The sequence below is a fragment of the Gossypium hirsutum genome, chromosome D09, assembly GCF_007990345.1.
Source record: "Gossypium hirsutum isolate 1008001.06 chromosome D09, Gossypium_hirsutum_v2.1, whole genome shotgun sequence".
NCBI lineage: Eukaryota > Viridiplantae > Streptophyta > Magnoliopsida > Malvales > Malvaceae > Gossypium > Gossypium hirsutum.
Window position 1 is genome coordinate 6177249 of NC_053445.1, and position 14458 is coordinate 6191706.

At 28.8% G+C, this 14458-nt stretch overlaps 2 protein-coding genes across 6 annotated transcripts; one reads left to right on the top strand and one right to left on the bottom strand.

The window, feature by feature from the left end:
- The first annotated feature begins 719 nt into the window (after positions 1 to 719).
- On the top strand, positions 720 to 5090 carry LOC121221115 (binding partner of ACD11 1). 5 transcript variants are annotated; one of them, XM_041101616.1, is made up of 5 exons: positions 720 to 870; positions 1879 to 2003; positions 3502 to 3577; positions 4057 to 4170; positions 4311 to 5090. In XM_041101616.1, exons 2-5 carry the CDS (start codon positions 1888 to 1890, stop codon positions 4767 to 4769), a joined length of 765 nt encoding a protein of 254 aa, XP_040957550.1. In that variant the 5' UTR covers positions 720 to 870; positions 1879 to 1887; the 3' UTR covers positions 4770 to 5090. The 5 variants fall into 5 exon arrangements, with proteins under 5 accessions (XP_040957550.1, XP_040957552.1, XP_040957551.1 ...); XM_041101618.1 differs by having other exon boundaries at positions 780 to 870; positions 1852 to 2003; XM_041101617.1 differs by lacking the exon at positions 720 to 870 and adding an exon at positions 910 to 1258.
- A 3799-nt stretch (positions 5091 to 8889) lies between these two features.
- LOC107888620 (uncharacterized protein At3g28850) lies at positions 8890 to 10891 on the bottom strand. The gene has a single exon (XM_041101621.1). The coding sequence runs from the start codon at positions 10314 to 10316 to the stop codon at positions 9183 to 9185; it is 1134 nt and encodes a 377-aa protein (XP_040957555.1). The 5' UTR covers positions 10317 to 10891; the 3' UTR covers positions 8890 to 9182.
- Between the last annotated feature and the right edge of the window lie 3567 nt (positions 10892 to 14458).

Below are 14458 nucleotides of genomic sequence, written 5' to 3' on the forward strand. Positions count from 1 at the left end.
AAATCCGGCAACGTGGCTTAAATGGTCATTTTACTCAACCAATTAGGGGAGAGATCGTTAACGCTCCTTTATAAAGGAAATGATTTCACGCGCCATTTAAAGAAATAACAAAGTTATTAGTTTAAAGTCATATATAATAATAATAATAATAATAAATATAGATTATAAATTTCATTCAAGCAACGTATTCCTATAAATTTCTTTTGCTCTAAACAAAGAAAAAAAAGTCATTTACAAAATATTATACTCAATATTTATTTTCCAATAAATTATGCACGATTAATAAATCAAATAAACAAATCATTAAAAATGAATGTAAATTTTGTATAAAAATAGAACATGTATGTAATTTATTTTTATTTTTATTTAAAATTTGAGTTATTGACTTATACATTATTGTGCATCAAATATAAATGATAAAAGTATTATAAAGATCCTTGTACCAGTGTCACAGGGTCTATGACACTAGGAATTATATTACATTTTGTCTTCACTATTTCAAAAATAAAACAAATTAGTCTTTATACATTAGATCAAAGAGCAAATTGGTCATTTTTTATCCTTATATATCAAAATGAGATATAATTATACCACGTGTAATTATCTAATTATTCCATCAATCACAGAAGTTTTTAACAAATAAGGTATAAAGATAAATTTACCCTTTTTTTTAGTAAAAGTTAAAATGCAAACAAAATTTCTTTGTTGAAATGCACGCTCCATTAGTGAGAGTGGGGGTTTTATAGCTATCTGGAAAGATCAGCATGCCAGTGTTTATGTTGGTTAGTTGTCTCTATCTCTCTTTCCCCTTCTTTCCCATGCTTAAGCTCTTAATCATCTGATTCATCATCATCAACAACTAAAAAACAGGTATGTAAATGTATCATAATTTTTATAAAGCTTCAATCTTTTCTCAATTTTCCTTCTTTTCTAGCAAATTCAGTGATACCCAGTTTTTTTTTTCACCTTATTTGATCAGTTTTTCCTTTACTTTCTTGAATGCATTAAGGGTTTTAATGAATTCAGTTTTCCTTTTTTTTACTTTCTGGGTTTTCAATAAGTTTCACTTATTTCAAGAATCTCAATGAATACATGCTTGCCAAATAATTAGTGTCAAGCTGACCTTTAATTGATATTTGGTGGACAAAGTTGGTTCTATCACTCATTAATTGCCCCCATTGTTGATACCCCATGATATTTTTTTCTTTCATCAAGCGTAAAGGAAGCTTGAAAATGGATTTTTTTCTTATATAGTTAGGTATTTATCAGTATTCTTTATTGTAGGTTGAACCCTTTTTTGAACTTTAGCCAAAAGTTCGATAATCTTGCTTAAAGTTTACATTGTTTACAATGAAAGCCAATTTAAAGTTTTCACTTTGGAGGATTATATGGGCTATGGCTGTCCCTAAAACTCATCCCCTTTTTACTTTTGACTTGAACTAAGATTAATTGGGGTGTATTCAAGCAGATCTTGGAGTAGATTAAGGCACCTTACTTGGGATTACTGAGTTTGGTAAAATAGCTTTGGCATCTTTAATTATGTTAATGTTGAAATAAGGCTAATCAATGCTAGAAAATCAGCAACCATATTAGTATTTTTCATTTGACTTTAGAAGAACCCATGAATTTTTGGCTTTCATTTTATACCTATGAAACGATCTATCGATGAGAGAGCTTGGCTGTTATGACCACTGAGAACTGTTTACCTCAAAATCATCCATAAGTATCCTTGTACCTTGGGATTGCTGTGGTTTCGGAATTATAAAGTATTGAATGAACAATGATGATATCTGCATTATCAAGCTACTTCTATGTGTGCTTCTAAAATTTTATTTAAATACCTTTAAATAGGTTCTTTTTTGGCTGATTTTATCTCAGTTTAAGACAATGTACCCTGGAGGTTACACGGCTGAAATTACGAGCTTATCTCCAAAAGCTACCGAGAAGGATCTTTGTGACTTTTTCGCATACTGTGGTGCAATTGTGCATATTGAAATTATCAGGTATCTGTTGCTTCTCTGTTTCTGGTTTTGGACTAAACCCCAAAAATCACTCTCTATGATGTTGTATGTTCATGATTTTTTTCATATTTGTTGTGCATTTGCAAATTTGTTGTTGAGGGGGGAAAAGAGTCAAAAGCTACAAAATCTTTTGCTTGAAATGATTTCTTGTTGGATAATTGGTAATCTCAATCTCGGTTTTTGTGGAAAATCAATGTTTTTGAGTAGAATTTCTCTCATCCGTACAAATGTACTTAGCAGCAAGTTCCTTTATGGTGACAAGTTTCTTGAATCAAGGAAGATTTTACGTTCAAGTTGTTTAATTTTACTTATTGTTTGTCAACTCCTTTAGGAAAAATGTCAAAAGCGAGGGCTCTTTTTGTCTGAAATGCTTTCTTGTTTGGTACTTGATATTTCTGATGCTATTAATGAATATGATTCTTAATTCTGTACGAATTTACTGCAAGTTCCATTTTTCCATGCTTGTGACATATTTCTTGAGCTAATGAGTGCTTACAAATTTACTTTTTCTTTGAGGGCTAAAAGAAAAAGACAAAAGCTAAGAAGTCTTTTGTCTGAACTGATTTCTTGTTGGATCATTGATAATCTTAATCTTGTTTGTTTATGGAAAATCAATGTTTTTTTATGATCAAGCTGTTTAATTTTACTTATTGTACTTATTTTAGGAAAAGTCAGAAGCAAGAGTTCTTTTGTCTGAAATGCTTTATTATGAGATACTTGGTATCTACGACCTGATTAAATGTGGACACAAGTCTCTTTAACAGCATCTGCTTAGATACATGCATCTGATTCCGGTAAAAGTATCATAGAGGCTTTTGTATTAGGAGTTGGATTGCATTTTGCCCCCTCTACTCAAAAAAAAGGGCAAATTAGTCCGGGTATGTTAGATCAAAAAAACAAATTGATCATTCTGTTAAAAGTTCCATCTATTTCTATTGTTAAAAACTGGTTCTAGCACGTCACCATGAGGTACATGTGGCATGCCACATGTCACTGATTATTCCATTAGCCAAGCTAGTTTTTAATAGTACAAATGGATGAAATTTTTAACAAAAATGGCCAATTTACTCTTTGATCTAACGTACAGAGACTAATTACCTTATTTTTTTTTTAGTAGAGGGGGCAAAAAGCAATTGGACTCTTAGTATAGGGGCCTTCATGTTACTTTTGCCATCTTATTCCATATTCTGTACAAATTTACAGCAAGTACGATTTTTTTCTTGCATGTGACATATTTCTTGAGCTAATGAGCCTTTGCAATAATCGAGATGTTGATCAAATCTGGACATAGCTGTTAGCGCCTCAGTAGATGCTCTTGCATCACTTTATTATATAACCTTATTGCGTAGGTACACCTTAGTATAGTGAGGAATATTAGCTTTTCCTTGATCACTCTTTTGAACCTCTTGTGCCTGATTTCTTTGATTCCATTACCAAGAAATTCATGCTGTATTATGACAAGAGCTGCTTTCTTAAACAGATGTGGCGAATATGCATGTACAGCTTATGTGACATTTAAAGATGCCTATTCGCTCGAAACTGCTGTCTTACTCAGTGTAAGGCTCTAACTTGTACTTACAGAGAAATTAACTTTCATTCCATTTATAAAAGAAAAAGAAATCGTGTGTTCTTTTAGCTACTTGGATGGTTCTAACCATTAGCATTGCTCGGTATGTTTTGATTTTGAAATGCAACCATAACATCCTTTTTGCATTAATATGGCATGACTTATGAGTATCAGTTTACGTAATTGAATAAATTGCTTTCCCTGTAAGGCTGCCACTCAGTCGTATAAGATCTGCCGCTTCCACTTCTTGCGACTTAAGCCTATAAGGTGAAAACTGGTAATAGGGATGCCCCTCGATCGGAAAATAAAAAGTTGGTCAATTTAAACTTTTAATTTGAAAATTGAGATTGACAGTAAGTTAAGATAGACTCTTAATCTTGATCTTTAGCAATGGAACTTTATGCATCTTGGCTTCTCGATTTTTTAGTTATTATAACTCTCATTACTGCCTGAACTTTGATTCTTCAGGGAGCTACAATTGGTGATCAATCCGTATGCATATCAAAGTGGGGTTCGTATGGTGATGATTCATATCCTTGGGATAGTTCTACATGGAAGACTGAAGAGGATACTAGCTCATCGGTATGTATCGGTTTCTTTAATAAGAAGAGCAAGTCGTTTGCTTGGTTTCAATACCCTTCTAAACACATGTTACCAATCAGACTCTCGGCAAGAGATTTGAATATGTGTGTGATTTTAAACCGCTGATTATATCTCCGCAGGTTACTCATATGCACCAATTTGTTTCTAGTCCTGGAGAAGCGGTGACTGTTGTCAAAACAATGCTAGCCAAGGGATATGTTTTAGGCAAAGATGCTCTTATCAAGGCCAAAGACTTAGACGAGTCCTATCGGGTCTCGGCTACTGCAGCAGCCAAAGTTGCTGAGCTTAGCAATAGAATCGGCCTCACCGATAAGATTAACACTAGCATGGAAACTGTAAAATCAGTGGATGAGAAGTATCATGTTTCGGATATCACCAAGTCAGTTGCATCAGTTACCGGGACTGCAGTGGTAACAGCTGCAAGTTTTACAGGGAGAACCGCTGTAGCAGCTACCAACGCCGTAGTCAATAGCAGCTATTTTGCCAAGGGAGCACTTTGGGTTTCTGGCATGTTGAACCGTGCAGCTCAAGCGGCCGCTGATCTGGGTAAACATGGAAACAAACAAACACACACCTAGTTAAGTGCACGGTCATTTCCTGTGCGTAGAAATAATAAAATACTCGTGTCTGTTACATACCGGTCTAGTATACGCTTCCGTACATTGACAATAACTAGAAAGTTTAGTTAGATGGGTGTAAATGTGAGATTTATTGGTCACTGTTATCGATTGTTTGTTCATTTAACGAGATGGGGTTTGCTGAAGAAATTCACCCTTGCCCCATATAAAACGTAACGGAATTTAAAAAGATAATATGAACATGAGATGATCTTACGCCGAATGCGTGTTTTGGGATCCCTTTTTGTTAGATTGAATAAGAACAGAGAACAAATTGAAAGATATGAATTTACTGAGGAAATTACTTAGTATTCTTTTTCTGCTAGTGTTTTTATATTGAATATGAGTAACACTTTTGGTTACCTTCTAAGTTCATGCTAGTGTTTGAATGCAAAGCATAGTCTGTCATCTTGGAAATATGAAGTGCAGAAAGGGCTCATTGATGGTGGTTGAATTCTACATTAATTATTATCTTTTACAAGTATGAATTTGATAATTGAGTTGAACTATTACACTTACTATTTTTGTATAAAAAAAATGATTCAATTTTGCTACTAAATATTTTTCTCCCAAGTCCCAACTTTAATTTGAAACAAAATTTAATATAAAAAAAAATTTAATTATCTTTCATTAATAATTAAATATGGTAAAATTATGGAAAAATATATATAAAAGAATATTTATTTTATAAATAAAACTGAACTTAACTTTTTTGGATAAAATTTTTAAATCTTTCTAATCTTTCTTTCATAAAATAAATAATCTATATTAATTTCTTAAGTTTTAACATCTGTTATGGTATATTATTCAAATAAAATATTTGGAAAGGTTTTTTTTTATTTTAATTTTGTATTGAAATCATTGAAAATCAATGTTGATTGTAAATTTTATTTTTTTAAAAAAAATCAAAATTACCTGCTAAAATTAACTCAAAATTTAGTAGTAAAATTCAATCAGTAGTAAATTTACACAATTTCAAAGTATAATGGTATATATAAACCAAAATATCCTTTTGAAAATTTTGAGTTTAAATTAAATAATATCGATAATAGGTTAATCAATATAGAAATTTGGGTAAAAATTAAAATCTGTCACTATATCTTAGTTTTATTGATACTTCAAAACCAAAGGTAAATTTATTATTCTATTTTAATTTTATATTAAATTTTATGACGTCACTTTTGTCAGATTGAATTTTGAAATTAAAGTTTTATTTTAATATTAAATTTCAATTTTTTATTAAATATGAGGTTTTTTTTAAAATCATGCTTAATTTCATTTATCTAATTCAACCCTAATGTTTTACTATCCACTCTTGTGTATATAATATATATAGTTTAAATTAAAATTTAATTAAGCTTCGTTTATTATTAATTTTATATAAGATATTAATTATTATAAAATATTACCTTATTGTAAAATAAATTTCAATTGCCTAAAGAAAATGCTACTACAATATTTTGTAATAAATATATTTATGTTGTGTTTGTTTCACTAAGAACTACTTTTAGAAAATTATTTCAGGAAAATTTTGTCAAATAATAACAAATATTTTACACAAAATCGTCCAAAATACAAAAATATATCAGCTTTTCCAAAAAAAAAAAATCAATCAATTTTTTAGAAATCATTTTCCGAAAACTATTTTCAATGAAACAAACATGATAAAAAACCAATTATATAGAATTCAGCTTAGTAAAAAATAAAAACTTTAATTATCGAATTTACTCATTCCATCCCAACTCAAATTCCACGTAACAAAGTTGGTAAAAAAAATTTAACAAAATCAAAGTGGTAAATTTGAACTATAACCCTATTGAAAATTGAATTAGGAATAACTTTAATCCAAATCTAAGGCTATGTTTGTTTCATCGAAAATGTTTTTTTTTTTTTTTGCATTTTCTTATATTTATTTCTTGAAAAATAGTTCGGTAGATCAATGGAAAGATTGATTTACCCTTTTGTATTATATAAAACTTACCTTCAAACAAACCTATATTATTGTTTTAATAATATTTTTTAATTTTAATATTTTAAATATTAAAATATTGATATCAAATTTTATTAATTTTAAATATTATTAAACATACTATTTAATTTTTCATATTTAATAATATAATTATTTATTTTTTTAATAAATTATTAAATTTTATAATTTTATTTCAATAATAATTTTTAATTCTTAATATTTTATTAAAATTTTTTATATTAATATTTCAATAATATATTTATAATTTATAAATATTTCATAATAAATGTTTTATAGTATAAAATATGAATATTTTAATAATATAAATATGATCATTTTTAACTTCATTTATCTATTCCATCCCCAACGTGTCACTATCCACTCTACTATATGTAATTTCAAATTAAGTTTTAATTAGATATGATTTATTATTAAATTTATATAAAAATATTACATTATTATAAAAAAATTCGGTTGTGAAAAGAAAATGTTTTTACAACTTTTAAAATAATTATTTCAAGAAAATCTATCTAAAACAAACACACACAAAAAAACCAATTTCATAGAATTTAACTTCATAAAAAAAATGTATTATCGAAGATTTAATTAATCTATTCCGACTCGAATTCAAGATAACTCAAAACCAAAATAAACCTACTCAAAATCACATCTCTTTTCCTGTATGCAGTGAAACACTCTTGGATGGGTACTGATGAGCTATTATCAAATTCCATGTCTCAATTATGGATTAACTTTGGCCTTAAGTTTCTCAATGCTGAAAAACCCAAATCCCACACCTAAAAAAAGGAGTAATCATTTTATGGTAAAAATGATGATACAATTTAAACAAATTATGTCAAGTAGCTTTCAGAGTTATAAAATGTGTCCTAATATTTCATTTTCAAAGTGTGCAATTTGCCACAACAACTAAATGATTATACAAACATCTCAAACAACTACACAATTCCAAACCCTTTTCTTTTTTGTTTCCACAAGATTTTATGTTACAACAAGACAAATAAAATCCATTAATCCTTCATACATTTTCCCTTTTCAATATAAGTTCCTTTCATAAAGATTTTCCTTATTAAATGCTTACTCTTAAATCGAGAATTATGAATCAATTAAGCTAAACTCGGTAGAAGTATTATGGAAGTTCTTGTATTAGGAGTTAGATTGCATTTTACCTCTCTACTAAAAAATGGGTAAGTTAATCATTTTACGTTTGATTAAAAAGTAAATTGGCCATTTCTGTTAAAAAAAATCATCCTTTTGTACGTTTAAAAATTGACGTGGCTGACAGAATAATAACGTGTATCTCATGCTGACGTACAAAGATAAATTTTTAATAGTAAAATGAATAAAAATTTTAACAGAATGATCAATTTACTATTTGATCTAACACATAAGGACTAATTTATCTATTTTTTATTAATATAAAGATTAAAATGTAATCTGATTTATAATATAAGAGTCTCTATAATATTGTCACTGGTTAAAGTCCGATTTATAAAACGAGGGCGTAAAATCTAATTTTTCTTCCATATGTAACAGCAAGAAGACTTGAACATGATTGATTAGATGGGGCAAAATGGTGCTTAGCTTGATGTAATTTTATGGCTGAAGGCCGCCCGTGAATGTGAAACAATGATATGATTATGAAATGGGGGAGATGACGAAGTGTAGAACAAAAGAAACTAAAAGACTAAAAGTTGTTTTGGCTTGGTCTTAATTGTATTATTTTTTAGTGTCATTTACCACTAATGTCTTTCATTAATGGCATTGAGCTAATTTCTAACTCTTTTAAACCATCTCACATGGTTATCCGCCTGGCCTATAGGTCACCTTTGAAAATATACTACTGGATATAAGTAAGGATGAAGTCAAAAACGTTTTGTCAATCTGAAATTGGGTATAATGACACATGGCATGTATCTGATGCTAACATATAAACATACATAAGTTTTTAATAAAAAGATTAGTTTGTTCTTTGAACTAAAATTTAAAAATAGAAAGATTAAAATGTAAAAATCTCTACAATACTCATTATAATAAGGAAAAAGTTTGTATAGAAAAGAGATAGAAAGTGAGGGAAACATGGGAAAATATACATGAAAGAGAAAAAATAGGTATAATTGCATTTCTCAAAAGTATAATCCTCCACTTGTTTGGAAAGTCCTACAAGTTTCTTTTATAGAAAGAAACATAATAAGTAAAACAAGCCTTAGAAGCACATGATTGGTAATAATTATGATGAGAAAATAAAACCCTGTTTATTACAATACAAACTCTCCTCACTCTCACTGTACAAAAGAAAAAACCAAACTCACAAATAAAAAAATATATATGTAGGGAAATTTTCATGCTGCACTTGACTTAATTAGCAGTCGGTATTCATCGTTTTATTAGTAACAACAAATCGGACATCGGATAAGTCCGTTTTCGTTACAATCGGGACACCTTTGGAATCCATAGTCACCTTCTCCACCATCTTCATGTTCTAATTCCACACCATCTTCATTTTCATCATCATCTTCATGGTACACTTTACAACTGCCTGAACAAGTCTCACATGGCACGAACCTGATATCACCGCAAGCTTCACATGGTCCAATCTCATCATCATCCATCATTTCACACCCTTCAATGGCTTTCATTAGTGTACCTTCTTCATGCATTTGCCTTATTTCATCAGCTCCACCGATGTACTTTTTCCCAATAAAAACCTTTGGCAATCCACCACACCCTTGATCCCCCATTAACTCTTTTAATTCATCTTTGAACCCTGAATGCATTGAAACATCACGTTCATCGATACGAACACCTAAGGTGTTAAGGATTAACCTAATATGACAACAATCCTCGTATGTCTTTCTAACACCTCTTAAACTTGTGAAATATAAAACAAGTTTGTCTTTTTTAAGCCTGAGATGAAAAGGGTTAGCAGAAGGGAGTTGTTCAAGTGTTTTCCTAAAGCTAGAAATGATTTCAGGATCGAAATCTGTGATTACTGAATCTGATTTTTGATCCTCTTCTTCTTCTTCAAATTGAACCCATAATGGCTTTTGAGACACTGTGCCATTTGAAAAGCTTCTAATATGAGATGGAGGACGAGGACTAAGGTCTTCAAGGCCAGCCATTAATTCCCATGTGTTAATTGTTTCAGGCTCACCAGGGGGAGTTGCAATAGGTGTTTTGGGGATAACTTTTGGGATCTTATCTTCAATCATTTTGGACCAAACTTCAGCTTCAATCATGGACAATCCTTTACTTTGTTGTTCCTTCTTTTCCTTCACATTCCCATTGTTTTCGAGATTGCCATTGAAGGCTGCAACATTGAAGGTGTTGTTGCCATTGCTTTGGTGGCTTGATTCTATCTTTAAGTTACCTAATGTGGTGGATGTTAATGCTACGACATGGTAGCTATCGCCTCTGTGTTGTGCTGGGTGATGAACATGCATTGTGTAGCTTCTTGGAACAGGTGAATACGGTGCTCGGCAATGCCAGCATCGTTTTTGCCTGGAACTTGCACAACCCATAACAAGGAAAAAGAAAAACAGGGGAAAAAAACAATGAAGGAAAATATGGGATTCTGTCTGGTGTAAGATTAAATCATTAAAAAATGGGATAGGAAAGAAAGATCCATGAAAATAATCTAATAAATTAACCCCCTCCCCCCCCCAAAAAAAAAAAACAAAAGAAAAATTAAACTTCACAAGGAAAAAAAATAGAACTAAAGATACCCAGATGGGAAATTGGATTAATCAGGTGAAAAGAAGAACTGGGTTGCAGAGATCTTGGGATTTAAAACAGAGAAAAAAGCATAAAAACAATATTTTCTCGAGAAAATTTTGGGATGTAAACAAGAAAACTGGGAATGGAATGAAACGAAAAGAAAATGAGAAAAAGGATAAGAGATTTGAATTAAGGGAAGGGTGAGAGGGAAAATCTTTTTACAAAAGATTGATCATTCGACATCAATTTGTTTTCTCCCTCTAGAGGAATTCTAGAGAAAGAGAAACGAAAAAAAAAAAAACTGGTGGGGAGATTTGTGAATGAGAAAACAGAATTCTTGTTGAAAGGGGAAACTTTAATGAGAAAAATTAATGGCTGAGTTGTATTGTGTGTAGGTTGGTGTTAGAGAAAAGTAAAAAGCTGAAAATAAAGGATCAAATAAATCATTTCTTTTATTATAATTTTTTTTTGTATTATTTTTTAAAAGTCTTTTTTGTAGATTTATTATTAGAAAAAATCTAATTGTGAAGTTCATCCTTCTGCTTTACGAAAATTAATGAGTTAATCCTTTAGATTTAATTGTCGGTTCTCATACTTTAGAAGTCCACTATTTAATTTTTCATCTCTTTTAGTATTTAAATTTGTGTTGTTTATTAAATCATTCTAAAATGAATGAAATAGTTAAAAATTAAAATTTTCATACGAAATTAATTAATTTTTTAAAATTTTAAAAAATTAATTAATTGTTAATGGGATCTCCCACCTGGATGCCACCGCGGTAGCAAAGTTAACAGATGTTAACTTTTTCATTTATTTTAGGGTGATTTGACAAACAACACAAATTTAAGAGCTAAAAAAAGCGAAAAATTAAATGGAGGGTTAAAATAAATTTTTTTATTAAGTTGGAGAGTTAAATAAGTTATTATGAAGTTAATATAGTTGTGGTACACACTAATTTAAATTATTAAATTTGGCTAATTTGTTGCATATAAATTTTTGAAAAGTTGATATTAACTTTTCAATTTTTATAAAATATAAAGATTAAATTGTAAAAAAATAAAATAGAGAGACTAACTCTTTAATTTTTATAAATAATTGTTAATTTCTAGAGAAGTATTATTTTATATTAAAAATAGCTGTTTTTACTTATTAACTTTTTTTTATAGAAAATTTTTGGGTGTTTAGTCTAAGAAATAATTGATTATTTTTTATTTAAATTTGAAAAAAGGGACAAATTTAATTTTTGTTTCAAAATTTTTAAAAACAGTTAATTGAATTTTTTTTTTAATTTTGAAAGATAAGAAATAAGAACCTAATCTAATAAAATTACTAGATTTTAGCTTTCAAAATTCAAAATATTAACTGAAAAATTCAAAAGAAAAACAACTTTAGCTAAAATTGGTTTAAAAGACTGAAATTTGAAGTTAGTATACTTTTTTCTATTAATAATAATAATTTACTTTTAACAAAATTATTAATTATTTTTATAAAAAATATTTATGTATTTTCATTTTTTAAAAACATCTTAATGGTTAGCAAAAATAATTTATTATAGCTGACAATAAAACGCGGGAATTAATAGTTAAAATGACTGCCGGATTTTCAAACAAATACCACTCTCATTTTTTGCGGCGTTACACGTGTTTCGATCTCAAGGATACCCAGATATTTTAAATAAATATTGGACGTACGATGATTTTTTGTGTTTACAGTGCCTATTGACGCGCGTGGCGACAGAAGTTTAAATTAAGTCCATTTGTTCTTCTATTACAAAATTAAATATAACCTCTGCATAACTTAAATTTATTTAATGCAAAAAGAAAAAAAGAAGAAAGGTAAACTACAATATTAGTCACTAAATTATGGGTAAGTTTTCGTTTTGGTCACCTAACTAAAAAAAGTTACAATTTGGTCACTAAACTATTCAAAAGTTTTCAATTAAATCACTAGGCTATTAAAATCGATGTTATATGACTTCCTCTGTTCACATTATTTGACCAATCGATCTCTTTTTCTTTCTCTTCTACAGTTCAGTTTTTTTTTTTCATAAAATAACTTTGAACATCTCGAATATGCAAACTAAAATTCAAACAGTTTTTTTCTCCAATTTTCGATACTAATCGTCAGATTGACTTGGATCTAAGATATATTCTTCTACTCATTGTTGGGTACTGATCCACTATACTGATTGTCGAATTATCACTTGGAGCTCACTGGCGAATTTTTTTTAAAAGAATAACTTAACAACCTAGTTACTTAAATAAAAAAATTCTAAATAGTTTAGTGATCAAATAAAAAATTTTTTAATTAAATAACCAAAATAAAAACTTATACATAGTTTAGTGACTAATGGTGAATTTGTCCAAAAAATTATAAGAAACTTGTCTATAAATAGACAAATGAAGTGAGAAAAATTTCAAACTTTCAGAAACTATCAATTGAAGTCGCATGTAAAAAAAAAAAATTTGGCATTGTAAACGATAAAATTATGTAATATTTTCTAAGTATAAAAAATATTTCGGGTTTTAGTTTAACTTTACTTTGTATTTATTTTAGTTTATTATAATTATTTTGTTGAGTGTTTTTCTCTATCTCCCTCAAATAGTAGTATTTGTATATTTATAGGATATTGGTACTGTTCATTGACATGATATACTAGTTAAGTAGGTTTTGTGCATATAGACACGTATCTTACTCTAGACTCAACATGTGCTTATAAGGTCTTATGCACGTGTAACATCATAAAAGAGCAAGGTCGACCTGCGAGCCTGGCCTGCACGTGTAACCTCACAGGAAAGCGAGCCCGACTTGCGAGCCTGCTTGCGAGCCGATCCCGCGTGCTCATTAATATCCGGCCCAAATCCATTCAAACTTTGAGCCAGTAATAACAATTAACCTAACATATTTAAATATTCATTATTTGTAATTATATTCGTAAAAATAAATAAATTCATCACTACAATTGAAATACTACTCAAATCAAATTTCCTAAAAGTACATTAAAATTAAGGATGGCTTTAAAGGCCAACTCCAAAATTACCTACAATATTTAATTATTTTTACTCATAAATTAAAAGTAGTTGAACTCCAATTTAATTTGTTTTAGTCCTCATATTTTTTGGATTCAATTTAATTTAAACGATAGCCATTAAAATTATTAACTAAAATAATGTATTTTTTTGTGAGTATTGTATGAAAACAATATGCAAAAATTACATTACGCATGTGATAAAATGTTTTTATATTACACAACAAATTTAATAATTATAATTTAAATCAAATTTGAAATTCTAAAAGTAAAAAAATAATAAACTAAAAATGACCGAATTAGATTATAAAGATTAAATTTGTAACTTAGGACTAATAACAAAATTTGACAAAATATTTAACTTTAAATGAAATTAAATGAGGAAAGAGTTATTTATTTATTTAGAAAAAAAAAAGGCCACGTTACTTGCACTTTAAGTTTAAATTAAATATTGTCCCATTTGATTTTATACATGCATTGATAATAACTCGTATGATTGTATCATAAATTAAAAAGGGTTTCATTTATGTCCCAAAATTGGTTAAATTTTATACTTAGTCCTTGTACTTTATGAAAATTATAAATTTAATCATTGTACTTTAATTTTATATTTTTAATCTCTTTACTTTTCAAATTTTAATATTTCAGTCTTCATTAAATGGTTATTGCTATATTCATTAAGTTCTATTTCCAAAATCTGATGCAACAAAAATCTATTATCATATGCGTAATGTCATATTAGCTTGTTATTTCCACATGTTATTCACTAAAAATTTAATTAATGGATTAACAATTGTCATTTGTGTCAATATTAAAATTTCAAAATTCGAAAAGTATAGTTATTTAGAATAGTTCAATTGAAGAATATAAACTAAATCGAATTTAACCAAATAGATTTAATTGCTACTATTTGGGTTA